Source organism: Schistocerca serialis, chromosome 1, assembly GCF_023864345.2.
Source record: "Schistocerca serialis cubense isolate TAMUIC-IGC-003099 chromosome 1, iqSchSeri2.2, whole genome shotgun sequence".
Lineage (NCBI taxonomy): Eukaryota > Metazoa > Arthropoda > Insecta > Orthoptera > Acrididae > Schistocerca > Schistocerca serialis.
The window spans coordinates 779972918-779989530 of NC_064638.1; the positions used below are offsets into that span (position 1 = coordinate 779972918).

The following is a 16613-nucleotide window of genomic DNA, read 5'->3' on the forward strand; positions in this document are numbered from 1 at the left end:
ACTGTGGTCATGTGTGTGCAAGTTGCATTTGTGTGAGAGCGCGTGCAAGAGTGTGTGTGTGTGTGTGCGTGTGTGTGTGTGTGTGTGTGTGTGTGTGTGTGTTAGCAACTGTCCTTTTCATAATATGAGCACAACATTTTTATATAATTTTTATTCAAGAAGTAAATTTTTTGTGATCTTATTTGTGATAAATGTTTTCAATAAAAGCAGTGATCATTAACAAATGTTTGGCATGCAGAAATATCATTCTGAAAATTTAAAAATACTTTTAGTAATGAGATATTAATGTCTGATGGCTGATGAGAACATACTTACTTGAAATGTCTTTTTCAGTACATTAAGATGACTCTTTAGAGTACCAAGTTTAATAGCACTTGTGATTAATCCCGCCATATACTGATTGACTCCTCCACCACTGACTAACACACCACTTGAAAACAGAAGAGAGACATGAAATAATAATATTGCAACTGACTAGAGTAAATTCTTACTGAAATTTCCCTTTCTTCTTTCCCATACAAAAACTTTTTGGGATTATCAAACATCAATGAGTCCTAAGATATGGTCATAATAAAATAGAGGGTGTTTCACAAAGAATGGCCCGATTTCAAACCTCCATATTTACTGATAAAAACATACTATAAACATGGAATAAATTGCAAAATACTCACAACATCTTAAAAGTTTTAGCTATGCTGTTACAAATACTTTGTGTGTCTAACAGCAGCAGCAGCACAAACATCTGGCTGTTCTTCACTACTTCTATGTCATGAGGTAAAGGGAAGATGAACACACTTTCCTTCACATATCCCCATAGGAAAAAAACACATGGGGTCACGTCTGATGACCTTGGAGGCTAAGAAAGCAAGGCAGTGTCTTGAGGTCCCATGCGCAATATCCAGTGTTGGGGCAGTGTGTCAATGAGAAATTGACATACGCTGTTGTGCCAGTATGGAGGAACTCTGTCCTCTTGGAAAAAGAAGTTGTCAGAGTCCTGAAGTTATGGAAGAAGCCAATTCTGCAGCATGTTAAGATAGCTCGTCCCAGTTACTGTGTTTTCCTCAAAAAAGAAGGGACCATATCCTTTTTCTACGAGAAATGGCACAAAAAAAATCCCTTTAGGTGTCTCTTTTGTTCTCAATAATGTCACGAAGGTTCTGGAGTCTGCATATACATATGTTACATAGGTTTATTTAACTGCTGACATGAAATGTTGCTTTGTCACTGAAAAGTAACTGTGGCAGAAATGTAACAATATTATCTCCACTGCCTTCCGTCTAACCTCCTGACTGCACCTAGCTGGCCTATCCTCTCACCGTCTCATCCCTGCACATTCCTCAGCTTATAACTGTAGTCCATATGGTTTATAAACCAAACGACACCTTAATGCTCACCAGATAGTCGTACGAGGCATCGTCAATTCCCCACTTTCATGGCAAGTATACTTTCTGGACTCTGCTTACGCATTTGCTGAATTCTTTCTACTATGTCATCAGAAGTGTGAGGTCAATCTGGACTACCTTTACACAAACATGCTGTCTCTTGAAATTGGCAATAACAATGATGAATGTTTTTGGGTGTAGGTGGATCACTGCCAAAATGCTGATGAGAAGCACGTTGGACTGAAATAAACAGACTCTTCGCAAACTGCAGCATACAAAACACCTTCTGTTGAGTGGATGCTATCTAACTTCTCACTGCAACCTGAGATGACACATTTCCCATGTTTCATATTTATTACTGTCCAAATCAGATCATTCTTTTTGAAACACCTTACATAGTGAAGAGTGCATATATCATATTAAAATTACAACTTAGGTATTCACAACACATTTTGAGACACTCCAAAACAATTCCTGCCTTTAGTTTGAAAACGTGTTGAGTCGAAAGTTTGCAACCTTCTCAATCAAATATACTATGTATGGCATAAAGGTTGACTCAATGCCAAATGACAATATAGACAAGATACATAATCAGTATAGGGAATGGTCACGTTAATCCCAGGCTCATCTCCAGAAACGCTCAGGCCCAAGCTGATACCAGTGTTGAGTTTTAACACTGCTCATGTGTCATTAATCAAACTCTGTGGGCACTGGCAGGTTAAAGTATCGCTTGCAGGGCTGTCACAGACCTTGCTAAGACATACAAGTTTCTGTGTCATCATAATTTCAGCCCAGGTGAAGTAATATCTGAAGTGGTGGGCTGAGAGAATTCAGGCAATGGCTTCAAGCCATGGGACAAGCCCAGCTATTACTGTGCCTGCCTCTTGCTACATGGAATTTGGGGGAATAAACCATAACACATACCTCAGAAATCCAACAGCTTTCACTATATTTTATTTATTAACAATAAACTGCAGAACTTTAGGATCTGCAGTCCGGTTAGTGGAGTGGCAAGAGGAGATAAATGACATCAACTGCAATATAGGGAGATTATCATTAGTACAATAAAATTATATGTAGAAATCTGGTCACATGTTTTATTAGAGATAAACAGAGCACTGAGGAAATTCAGTGTCAAATTGTAAACAATATCACAGATATCGAAGGAATCTAATAAAACAGCAACACCTATTTTAAAAATAAATAAAAGATCTACCATGGGAACATGTACCACCTTTCCTTTGTTTTGATGAGTAGGCAGAAGCTATATGCGAAGATGTACAGATGGTGATAAATGACACAAAAATCCCACTACAGGATGAGGGGCGATTTCATTGCAAAAGAAGGATAAAAGCTAAAGAATGCTTCCACAATATTTAACTCAAATTAATGCAATTTGTAGAATTAGCTCTTCAGATGATAAATATAAAATTGGACCTGGAGAGAACCAAATGGAATTAAAAATGAAACTAACTATATTCTACCATCTAATAAATTGTATAGGATGTGGCAGTCTTAAACCACTATAGTACTCTGAGTTATTTTAAGACTTGTAAGATGCAGAAAAAAGATACTTACAAAGCAAGAAAGAAAAAGACTGATTATGCAGGAAATCACAAATGTCGATTATATAAATTAATTTATGAATATGAAGGTATACTGGACTATATCAAACAACATGTTCAGCATCTTGCAAAAGCAGATAAAAGATGTTGCAGATGCAAAGACAGTACAAGAAAAGAAAACTGTCAAATGGAACAAGGCACTTACTAAAGAGGCTTTCTGCCAAATAATAGTAAGAACAAGCTAGAATACACTGAATCAAATAAAACTCTTCAAAAATATTTCAAGAGGATGTGGAAGTGACAATTCAAATATGAGACAATATTACTGAAACCAATGAAAGTATAGTGAAGACAAAACAGGATTGCATGTTGGGTGGTCAACATTTCTTCAATTAAGTAATTAAGAACAGAGAGAAAATTGTTCAAGCATTCCAAAATTTCTTTGAATGTCTGACTAATCCAAGATATGAACCAGAAACAAAGATAATCAATAATAATAATAAGACATTCTGGAAATAATGCTAGATGGAGTGTATAAGGCATTTGAGCCTTGAGTTAGTGTTTCAGTAGAAACAGTTAAAGCTGCAGGCAATGTAATACTAGAGGAACTTGCAAAATCATTTACAGAATGCCTGTACAGTGAAAATTCCCAAAATAGGAATAGTGCTGTAATTATCCAATTACATAATAAAGGATAGGCAGAAGACATTAAGAAACTACAGACCCTACAGCCTTTTCTCCATTGTGTTCAACATATTCATGTAATCTATCAACAACAACATGAAAAAAATTAATCCAGCAAATGAGCAAGCTGACTGTAGATAAGGATATAACAAAATGGACCATTTGTAAGTCACAACTGAAATTACCACTACTTGGGCTTCATCAATTCTGAGATAGATTTTCATTCAGTTTCAACAAAATCTGCACGAACATCCCTTGATAATATTAGTATACAGAAGAATACTTAATCAGACTTAATCAGGATAGTGAGAAATTCAGAACTGAAAGAAAAGTCCAGTCAGTTTCACTGAAACAATAAGGCTATTTTCCTATGCTACAAATATAGCTCAGATTACTGTTATTCTGATTGATTATAACATTTAAAAAGCATTTATGGTCAATATTCTCACAAAATGTGTTATTTTTATGTAATTAAAGTTCAAAAAACATTAAATATGAAGATTTGGCCACGTGATTGAAAACACACTTATTGGCTGATGCTTTGATGACTTTTCAGAGGCAATGTGTTTAGGACAACTGTGACAAATCACTTCACCAAAGACAGCCAATACCACTATAGAGGTAAGCTGAGTTGGGGAAGAAGAAGAAGAAGAAGAAGAAGAAAATAATTATTGCTTGCAATGACAGAAGCAGTGGACACAGAAAACCCACTAAAGAAATCGGAGAAGATGACAATTTCATTGCAATCCATAGCATTAAACAACCTCAAAATAATTTTGCATTCAGGATATTTTGAGCTTGGCTATAGTCAATATTGTGAAAACTACATATGCAACTTCAAGATAATACATTCAGTTGTATTGCAACACACAATCAAACAACAGCAGAGAATTTATTTATTTCAGTTATATATGAAGTGCATAAAGATTTATTGGAAACTGATAACTCAGAAATTGAGCATTAGAATTTTGAAGTCACTTAGAAGAATAAATTTTACAACTGACTTAACAAATTTTTAATTTCAGAAGCTCATAAAGCTGTACTATCAGACATTTTTGTTTTATAATAAAGAACCTAAGGGCGAGGTTAGTGACCAGAAGTTTCATAGTAACTTTAGTACAAGAAATTTTAACACTTCAACAGTGTATTTAAAACTTTGCTTCCAGAAACATGAACGAAGAACATGCAGTCTGAATTCAATTACAGAAGTTTTATTAATTTAGATTACAAATTAATTTAAAACAATTTTTGAAGAAACAGATTTTAGCAAAAAAATGTGATTGGCAAAAGGATGTAATATTTACAGACGACACAGCTAAGAAGCAAATTGTGGCTCATAAAATGAACTTTTGGTGTTCTGTAATTGTAAAATAAAAGCAAATGTCACTTACTGAGGACCAGATCAATCTGAATGGTGGTTTCTGGCTGGGTACCACCTGCCATTAGGAAACTTAATGCTCTGTGTAATCATCTTTCAGTGATTTTAACAAAAACAAATAATCAGTCTGATACTGATAAGATGAGCTTCACAGCAGAATGCACTTGGAGAAACAGAGACTTGCAACGGAAGTGCAGGTGCTCAAGTAACACTACTCAATGGTCTTCAAATACTTTACATCATAAAAGTGCCTGCATGGTATTAAATAGAGAAGCTGGATATTGTTTTGCTACAATGACATTTTAGGGCAGCAAGTTACAGATATCTTGCAATCCTCTGAAGATTTCATGGAACAAGCTATACTGTAAAGAAAGCTTTAAATGCTTATAAACTGTTAACACAAACACATTTTTATTGTTTCAACTGCTAAATCTAACAAAAGAAATGTCATACTGTATTCCAAATAAAATGAGATGCTGTGGAAACTTACGATTCTCGTAAGATGTTTGTCAGTCTAGGTGGAGCTTCAAGCCAGCCAACTCTCAGTGCTGGAGCCATAATCTTAGAAATACTGCAGTTTGATATAACATGGCCTCCCCCATAACCATCAATTTCAGTATCATAAGCAAACAATCTTTTAGGAGGATACTCTTTACTGCCATAATATAGTAAGTTATATACATCATCACAGGCAATAAGTATGTCCAGTTCTCGTGCCATATGTATTAAGGATTGACTGCAGCCTGCGCAAAAGAAATATAACAGAAAATATAAAACACCATTCTAACTTCTCATCAAGCTTTGCTTCCCTGTCAGTAATTTATGAACAGAGAATTTTCCACTTATGTTGACAAAATCTGTTATAGTTCATTGACAAAATTCTATAACCACTGACACTCCTTGACATAAAAAGCAGCTAAGCAAAACTTCTGACTAACTGTTTGAAAACTGGCACTATTTGTTACAGTTTCAGACTTTTAATTCATGATATGTTTTTATTGAGGAATCGCTTAATACATCTGGAACATTGCTGTCTCAACACTACTCTTCATTCAAGAGTAAACTTTTCAATTATTAATTTAACTGGATAGGTAAAAAATCTACTCACCAAGTGGCAGCAGAACATAGACATAAAGGAAGGTTGTAATCAAGCAAGCTTTTCGAGCCAGTGGCTCCTTCTTCACGAAGAAGGGTTGAAGGGGAATGAAGAGGGGTGAAGGAAAAGGACTAGAGAGGTCTAGTAAAACGGATGGATTTTGGGAAAGTCAACCAGAAAGACTCATCCCATGTGGTAAGTCTCCCCAGACCCATGGTTCTGGGTGACTTTCCTGAAATCTACCCCTTTTCCTAGACCTCTAGTCCTTTTCCTTCACCTCTCTTCCTTCCCTGTCAACCCTTCTGCCTGAAGAAGGAGCCACTGCCTCCAAAAGCTTGCTTCATTAAAACCTTCTTTTATGTGTGTGTTCTGCCACCATTTGGTGACTACATTTCTTATCTGTCCAATTAAATTAGTCTGTCAAAAATTGATTCTTTTCAGTTATTAGTTTTCCAATACCTGTAAACATCATATTTATCATTAAAGCCTATCATTTTATTTTTCACTTTTTAATAAATCAACAACAACAACAATTGGAAGAAATATGTTCTAACCTTGTTAAATAGCTTTGGCTTTTCGTTTTATGCTTTCCAAGACACAGGGACTGAAAAATTCAAAATCACACAAAATGAAAAAAATCTTATTTGAAAGATAAAAATGATAATTTATTGTGCACCATCTTGTATTCATTTTGTTGATGGCAATTAAGTGGGAAACTTTAATATAAATGATCCATGTAAAAAAAATATAGTTAAAAATAAGAATGTAAAAAGTCAGCTTTAGTTTTTCCGATAAAATTTTCATTTAAACTGGAAGCTTCTAGGTATTCTAACTTTGTCTGCATTCTTATTTTCAACTAAATTTCTTTATTCTTTACCTGTATGTTAAGTCTGAAATATGTGCTGACTGTATCTCAGTTGCTTGTTAACTGTCAAATACACAACAAGTAAGTAACTTGTTTCATGCCAGTTATCTCAGTTTTTCTCAAGGTCTCAAGGATGCAACAAGATTGTTGCTTGTTTCAGATACTTTCTTGTCTTGCAGAGCTCTTCTGTTGTGAGTTATTATGATGAGAAATAAATATTCAGTTCTACATTGTATGGAGAAAAATAAGTATTTTGTGAATTGTTTTTAGAAGGTGTCTGTATGGAGAAATACTCAAGGCCAGACTCAGCATGAATGAGCCTACACAGGAACTTCAAGTTTGCATCACTGCAGATGTGTACCAAAACTTAACGTTCTTTCACAACACTTTTAGATACATAAATCATATTTGGAAAGTTGAGATGTTATTGGTTTGCTGAACTGGGAGTTCATATCTCTGATACAAACTTGAAAAGTATAGAGTCATCATCATACAGTGTGCCAGCCAGTCAAAAATATTTTAGAGACTTTGTCACATTTTTTTATTTTTTATTTTTTTTATTTCATACTATTGCTTCCCATTAGGACTATCAAACACACTCCAAGCACCAGTCTCTACAGTGTCTATATGCCAAGAACTGTGTAATGCTGCACTGTGCCACATATTTTTTTAGTTGCTGAAGTTAGAATCATTTCACCCTTCCAGCCCTCTGCTGAACACACTGCATACCCATGCTACTGACTAGCCAATGGGGAGATGTGAGGGGAGTTATGTATACGATCACTGGGTGGTTGTGGAGAGCAAAGCACAGAGGTGACTCTCTTTTAGTATCCAGCTTTCAAGTAGAACAGATGACACTCTTAGGAGATAGAGCCTCCAGCTCTGTGTTCCATGGCCGGCCTCCACCAGAACTTTATGTAAAACACCATATCTCCATCTTCCTATTCAATTGTATTTTGGTTCAAATCTCCTAGACTGGCATCCAGCCTGTAATCTCCTCCCAAAATAGCCATTCTGGACACCCACTTCCATGTCTGACACCTCAGTGTCTCGTGCATTGCAATGTTCATTTAGTCTGGAAAGCTATAAAAGTCCATTTATTATGGATCTGCTACTGCTACACCTGCATTAATTGTGGCAGCAGCTTCAGAATGTGTATTTTACTAGGAAAAGGGTAACATGTGAGACTAGGAGCTATAAAGTGAGTAATGGAAAGGTCTGCAATGGACCCATATGAAATTTATAGCTCCTTTTGATTTGTTGTGGAACTTGTGAGTGGAGATAATACAACCACTGTATATGTCCAAAGCAGGAGATGAGACAACCTCACTCTATTTATGAAATATGTGTGAAACCTAAACAGACTACACCTTGAAACTTCTAACAGGCTCTGAAAAAACCATTGTCTTTCTTTAAGGAAAAGGGACCTGTGTAACCTATAATGGACTACTGTATGTCTTGTTGTACCATTCTCAAATATCTTTTCACAGTTTTCCTCCACTGGCCTTTACATTACCTTGCCCTGTCTAACTAGCAATGTAAGAAACTGCTAGAATAGAATCGCATTGGTAGTATGTGTTCACTAATGTATCCATTTTTCTCTACATTTACATACTTATTCTACAAGGCATCATGTGGTGCATGGCAGAGGTCACCTTGCATCACTACTAGTCATTACCTTTCTTGTTCCATTTGTAAACAGAGTGAAGAAAAAATGACAGTCTAAAAGCCTTTGTAAGAGCTCTAATTTCTAACATCTCATCTACGTGGTCTTTATTAGAAATGCACACTGGAAGCAGCAGCATCGTTCTGCAGCCAGCCTCGGCCTCTGAATTTCTGCACTACTGCCTTATGAAAAGAGCGTCTTCTCTCCAGGAATTCTCTTTTGAGTTCATGAAGCATCTCCGTTATGCTTGCATGCTGCTTGAAACAACTGTTAACAAATCTAGCAGCACGTCTCTGAATTGATTTGATATCTTCCTTTAATCTGACCTGGTGCAGATCTCAAATACTCGAGCAGTAATCAACACTGGGTCACACTGGTGTTCTGTATGCCAACACCTTTATGGATGAGCTACATTTTCCCAAAATTCGCCAAGTAAAGTGAAGTCAAGTATTTGCCCTCCCTACTACCAACCTGATGTGCGCACTCCATTTCATACCACATTGTAACATAACGCCTAGATATTTAAGTGATGTGACTGTCACACACAGCATCCTGCTAATGCTATATTTGAACATTATAGGATTGTTTTCCCCCCTCATCAACATTAACTTACTTTTTTCTACATTTACAGGAAGCTACCATTCATCACACCAATTAGAAATACTGTGTCATACTGTACACACCTAAAATCACTCAATGACAACACCTTCCCATACATCAGCAAACAGTTATAAATTACTGCTCACCCTGTTCGTCAGATCTTTTATGTATATAGAGAATAAGAGCAAGTTCTATCAAACTTACCTGGGGCACTCTTGATGATTCCTCGTCTCTAATGAGTACTCACCACCGAGGGCAATGTACTGGATTTTGTAACTTAAAAAGTCTTCGAGCCACTCTCATATCTTAGAACCCAAACTGAATGCTCGCACCTTCACCAACAGCGAACACGGTCAAGTTTCACATAAGCAACACTTTCTGAATTCACGCTGATTTGTTAACAGAAGCTTTCCGTCTCAAGGAAATGCATTATATTCGAACTCAGGATGTGTTCGAGAATTCTGCAGCAAACTGATGTTAAGGATATTTGTCTATAATAATGTGGGTCCATTCTTTTACCTTTTTTATATGCAGGAGTCACCTGCCCATTTTTCCATTCACTTGGAACTTTTTGCTGTGTGAGATATTCACGATAAGTAAGGGGCCAGTGTCACAGAGCTCTCTGCAAAATCTGACAGGGATTTCATCTGGACCTGTTATTTATTAGTTTTCAACTCTTTCAGTTGCTTCTCTATGCCACGGATGCCCGTATATAGATCCATCCTACATGTGAGAATCTGTATGGCCATGAAACAGTGGTATGTCAGTACAATCCTCTTGCATAAATGATTTCTAAAATGTGAAATTTAAACTTCACCTTTCTTTTTGCTGTCTTCTGTGGCCACCACAGACTGGTCGACAAGCAACTGGATAGAAGCCTTCAACCTGCCTAGTGATTTTATGTGTGCCCAGAATCTTATTGGTTTCTCAGCAAGATCTTTCACTAAGGTATGATCGTGGAAGATGGTGTAGACTTCACACCTTCATTATCTTACATAGGCAGAATTTAATAGAAATTTGTGCCTATCAACATTTGTGCATTCTTTTTTAATCAAGAGTGCAACAATGTCCATTTTGTCAGTATTTTCCGAATCTGAGTATTAAATCACAAAGGATCCTTTCCATCCGTAATCCATTTACTTGTCATAGAGTATGTCTTCAGAGTGTGATGTACAACCAGTTTAAACTGATCATATTGGAGCTAACTGATGTCAATTCGTTGTCTAAGTGAGATGCTAATAACTGCTTATCTGTTTTTTCTGGCATAAATACTCTCTTAGCTATCTTGACAGATTTGTTAATTTTTTAGTACCTATCATCACTATGATTCCATCCTGATAACTAATCCCTGTGTCTATACTAACACTGTTGATAGTGTCAAGCTGTTTGCAGCCAAAACGTCTGTGTATGTGTCATCCAACTAGTTGTTCAAGGCAGTTTTTGGAAGATGTGTTCAAAAGTAATTCACAAGACTGTCTTTCCATACCACCTACAGTAAATCCATAGACATGCCTGTCTATATTCGGTAACCAGCAACTAATACTGCATGATCTGGGTATTAACACACTACTGAGCATAGATTTTTCTCGAATGATTCTACAACTGTTATGGTGGAATCACGTGGCAAGTAAACACATCAAATAACTAACTTGAGCTCACCTAGGCCTGTAAATGGTGTCCAGATAATTTCAAAGTCCAATTCAATTTCAAACTAAGTGCATACAATATCTTTGGTGACAGCTATAACACTCCTCTTATAATGTCTAACCTGTCTTTCCAATGTAAGTTCCATACCTTGCTACATACGAGGGTCACTCCAAAAGAAATGCACACTATTTTTGTAAAAATACAGTTTTCATTCTGCATGAGTGAAAGTTTTACAGTGTTTAGATACATCCTTCCTGCTTGTTTTCAAACTTAGTTCAACCTGTTCCTGTGAGTGGCGCCGTCACAGCATGTCTTCAAGATGGCTGCTACATTTGACATTCGTCAGAAGCAACATGCTGTTATAGAATTCCTGTGCTGTGAAAACGAGACAGTAGGAAACATTCACAAGAGGTTGAAAAAGGTGTATGGAGATGCTGCTTTTGATCGCAGCACAGTTAGTCGGTGGGCAAGCAGGTTACTTGATGAAAGCGGGCATGGCAATATTGAGGATTGTCCTCGCAGCGGCAGACCTCGTACTGCACACACTCCAGACAATGTGCAGAGAGTTAACAAATTGGTGACTGCTGACAGACACATCACAGTGAACGAATTGTCACGCTACGTTGGGATAGAGGAAGGAATTGTTTGCAGAATACTGAAAGTGTTGGCGTTGAAAAAGGTTTGTGCCAGGTGGGTTCCCAGGATGTTGACAGTGGCTCACAAAGAAACAAGAAAAACGGTATGCAGCGAACTTTTGGAACAGTACGAGAATGGTGGAGATGAATTCCTTGAAAGAATTGTGACAGGTGATGAAACATGGCTCCATCATTTTTCACCAGAGACGAAGAGGCAATCAATGGAGTGGCATCATGAAAATTCACCCAACAAAAAAAATTCAAAACCACACCTTCTGCTGGAAAAGTTATGGCTACAGTGTTTTTCAATTCTGAAGGACTCTTGCTTGTGGACATCATGCCAAATGGAACCACCATAAATTCTGATGCATATGTGACGACACTGAAGAAACTTCAAGCTCAACTGAGTCGTGTTCGACCACATCAGCAAAAGTAGGATGTTTTGCTGTTGTGCAACAATGCACGGCCACATGTCAGTCAAAAAACCATGGAAGCAATCACAAAACTCGGATGGACAACACTGAAACACTCACCTTACAGTCCTGACCTGGCTCCATGTAACTATCATCTCTTTGGGAAACTGAAAGACTCTCTTCGTGGAACAAGGTTTGAAGGTCATGACTCCCTTGTGCACTCCCTTGTGCTGAACAGTGGCTCCAACAGGTTGGTCCAGAATTTTACCGTGTGGGTATACAGGCGCTGGTTCCAAGATGGCGTAAGGCAGTTGAGACGGATGGAAAATATGTTGAGAAATGAAAATATTGTTCCTAAAGGATGTATCTACACACTGTAAAGCTTTCAAACATGTAGAATAAAAGATGGATTTCAAAAAAATAGTGTGCATTTCTTTTGGAGTGACCCTCGTATTTCAGAGTTAACCACTTCTGGTTTTGCCGCTCTTATTTCCAAAAATAATTTGAGTGCGACAAATTTCCTGGAGGGCAGTATGCTCTGGAACTTTGTTATGAATACTTTGACAATTTACTGTTAGAATTTTAACAGGCTAAGTGTCTCTGCCCAAAAAGCCTCCATGCGCACCCCACAAGTACTCAACTACCTAAGTAGCTGCTTCTTTTGTATTATGCACCCCAGACCTATCATCTACACCCCATAACTCAGGTCCAGAAATATGCACAAAATCAACAGAGACCTGGTTGAGAGCCTCCACTCAGCCCCAAACCAGAGGACTCCAACTGACTCTGGGTAAAATGCTACAAAATATAAGTTCTGCTTGCACCATGAACCCCGCAAACAAGACCAGCAGTCTTCACCACTTCTGCCAGCCACCCATAGAAACAGAATATGTCCTCAGAACCCAAGTGATAGGTGTCACTGGCACTGACATGAGCAACAACTTGCAAACTACTGTAACCTCCAAGCTCTGTAGCCACAGGCAAGGCCTCCTCCATATCTCACATGAAGCTCCCAGCTCCATCTCCCTTGGCTGACATACTGGGTGAACATTGGAATTCTTTCCAGTCCTTGACACTCTTTCCCTAAGAGGGCTCACAACGTGCTGAACACTGGAGCTACTGATAACTAGTAAACCTCTCCTCCCATGTGCCTGCTCTTTCTCCTAAAATTCTTCCAACAAACCGAAGTCGACCATTTGCCTTTCCTACTACAATCATTACATGCTTGTTCCATTTTATATTGCTTTGCAACATTATGTCTAGTTATTTAATCGATATGACTGTCAAGCAGCACACCACTAATTCTGTATTTGACCATTACAAGATTGGTTTTCCAACTCATCTACATTAACGTATATTTTCTCACAGTTGGAGAACGCTGCCACTCTTCATACCAGGTAAAAATCCTGTCTAGATCATCCTGTATTGCCCAACAATCATTCAACAACTTAACTTTCCCCATACACTACAATGTCATCAACAGTCACATACTGTTGCTCATCCTGTCTATAAGATCGCTCCCCTATGGCAGAGGCTGGTCAAATGACCCAGTGCAACAGCAAATGACGGTTTCCTCACAAATGTTGAACTGGAGATCCACCTCAGTGACGGGTGTCATTACTGGCATTCATTTTGGGTTTCTTCACAGCATAGTGCTATTTTGAGGAGTTCAAATGGCTCTGAGCACTCTGGGACTTAACTGCTGAGGTCATCAGTCCCCTAGAACTTAGAATTACTTAAACCTAACTAACCTAAGGACATCACACACATCCATGCTCGAGGCAGGATTCGAACCTGCGACCGTAGTGGTCGCGCAGTTCCAGACTGTAGCGCCTAGAACCACTCGGCCACACCGGCCGGCTTTTGAGGAGTTCATGCAAGCAGTTGACCAATTATTTTTGCCTTGGTCCCTACACCATTGTGCCATAAAGGCAATGCTGAATCTTACACAGCTACCATATTGCATAAGGCAGGCATCATCAAATAATGAATCAAGTTCCCTAACCACTCTCTGGTAGAAAATGAACATGATCAAATTTTATTTGCTCTGCAGAAGTTACTTCAGACTGTGAAGGATTTTGTGGAAACTGACAACAGTCACAAAAGCCTAAAAACTTACACTTGGCAAGCTGTTTAAAGCTGGAGGAGTGAGCAATATCTACCAAGAAAAATGAGTACGTAGTTTCTGAAATAAATACTGTGGATTAATCACTTAACATGTAATAATTTTGTAGAATACTGGCTCACTGTTGTCACAACAAGTAGGAAATTTCAAATATAAAGAATGTTAAGGATGAAAATGGGAACTATCTAAGAGATTAAGATGCAAATTAAGAGAAAACAACATGTAAAACAACTGTGGAGAATTTATCATCTTATCCCACACTCTAAGATTTAATGCTCCTTATCACTTCAAATACACTTGGCACTCAAATGGTACAAAAAAAGAGAAAACTTTTACATACCTTCCGACATAGTTATGCCAGTAGGATTGTGAAATAGAGGGATAGTGTAGAACACAGCCCAGAATGGTCTTTGCTCATCTGTCATCCATTTCCCTTTACTTTTTTCTTCAAGAGCAATTTTCTTAAATGCCTCTGTATCAACACCATCGTTGTTCAAAGGAACTTTAACAATTCAAGTTAAATGTCATATGACTTTCAGGAAAGAAACTGTAAGAAAATTACTATGTCATTATGAATAAAAGATATTAACATTATACGTAATTGCATATGCATTTTTCTACAATAGGTTTCAGTTTACAACATTACAATATTAATACCCCCCCCCCCCCCCCCCCACACACACACACACACAGAATGATAGTTATGAGATGCGGTGCAGCTCTCAGAGCGGCCACACATCATCTCCACAGCCTTTATCATTTCTTTCTGTCTAATGCATTAGCACATTATTTGGTGTTGACACTCACCCTTACTGTATTATACAAGATTTCCAGATTTGTGACCATTCGTGCTGCCTTTCTGTTTATACGTTCAATATCCCCATTCGACTTATTTGGTATGCGTCCCACACATTTGAGCATTATTCTAAGATAGGACACTCAAGTATTTCGTCAGTAGACTCCTTCATAGACCAACTACAGTGTCCTGCCAAAGAACTGAAATCTGCCATCTGCCTCCAGTACAACAGAGCCTATGTCCTCATTCCATCCATCAGGTCTAAAAATCTTTCTATATATTTATTTTCAAATTGTAGTAACATTTCTTAATCATTATAGCTTCAAATCTATATAATTATGCTGTCATTATAGTATTAATGGATTAAAATGAATTTTGAAGTTTTGTTGAACATTCTTTTCTTAAGATTTTGGTACACAGTAAAGTGTTGTCTTGGTTCACCAAGTACTCTGTCTTCTCCTCATTAGTACATAGTTCTGTTTCCTTGACAATTTTACTTCATTCTGTTTCTTTTAGCCTTGAACTTCTTATCAACTCTATATCATCTGCATAGATGGTGTCTAGTAACAGTTTTATATTCTGCAGTCTGATTCCCTTGGGGGGTCAGGTTTCACAAATATTATACCAATCTTCTCTAAAATAAGGTTAAATTGAGTCTCCTTGACTTAGTCCAGTGTAAAGCTTACCACTTTTTCTAGCAGTGTCTTTATTTAGCATAGAGTTTCTTCCATACATATATTAACTAATCTGAATAATTTTCAAAGTATTTCATGATGTGGGGGGATAACAATGTGTGGACATCTGTATGAAACTCCTGAGCCTTCTGAGTTATCTTTGGCAGACTGTAGAATGATCCATTGTGGAACCGGTTTTGTATAAGCGACGCTGGTAATCCCCAATCAGTTCTTCCATTTTGGGCACAAGTCTGCTCATAAGGCATATCAATAAGATTTTAGAAGTAACACTGAGTAATTCAATTACTCTAGTGTTATCACATACAAGAGAATCATTGTTTTAAAATATGGGACAAATAACAGTGGTTTTCCAATCTGTAGGAGATTTCTCTCAAGTTTTTATATATCTGCTTGATATTATAACGTGCTTCATATAGTTTGTTATGGTATTTCTTTTTACACTACCTTAAAGCTCATTGTACTTCCCTGCAGATTTTATCATATCTTTCCTGTCTTTGATCCATGCTTCTTTTGTATTTCTTTTTTCCAGCATTTTTAGTTTGTTAATACACTCTTTTTTCTACTGCTTTGCAACACTTTGTGAATACTGATTGTGCATGGACTACATTTGTACAAATAGTCATTGTTGTTGCAGTATTTTTATGTTCCAATAAAGTAATGATTCAATTTTCTTTTCAGTATTTTATTTCACCCGCAGAACATTTTCACTCTAAATATGGACCTCTTCCATTTTTCATATGAGGAGGACTGTCTGACTAGTGCATCCTGTAAGAAAATGTCCATACATTGTGGTTCTCTTTTGTGCATTAATGCAATGTGAAACTTTTGTAAGTAATATTTCTGCAACAAAATTCTCAACTGCATAGCAAAAAGGTTGACAAACTCCAGCCATAAAAACAGTACGATTTACAGGTTACCTACAAAAAATGAATTTGGAATGATAAAAACAAGTTAAATATGTATATTATGCACTAGAATGTTAATGGTATAAATGCTGTGTTTTCAAACAAGAGTTATAAGGTAATGATTTTTAAATTATTCTTTTGAGAATAAACATGTAAGTTAT

At 37.2% G+C, this 16613-nt stretch overlaps 1 protein-coding gene across 1 annotated transcript in view; it reads right to left on the reverse strand.

Annotated features, from left to right (window-relative positions):
* The window catches only part of LOC126483452 (2-aminoadipate transaminase), a 67797-nt gene that overhangs the window by 14988 nt on the left and 36196 nt on the right, over positions 1-16613 (reverse strand). Inside the window, exons 4-6 of the mRNA XM_050106622.1 lie at positions 14397-14558; positions 5500-5752; positions 316-430 (exon numbers count right to left, since the gene is read on the reverse strand). Of these exons, the coding sequence (XP_049962579.1) occupies positions 316-430; positions 5500-5752; positions 14397-14558 (530 nt within the window). The remainder of the gene's footprint in view (positions 1-315; positions 431-5499; positions 5753-14396; positions 14559-16613) is intronic.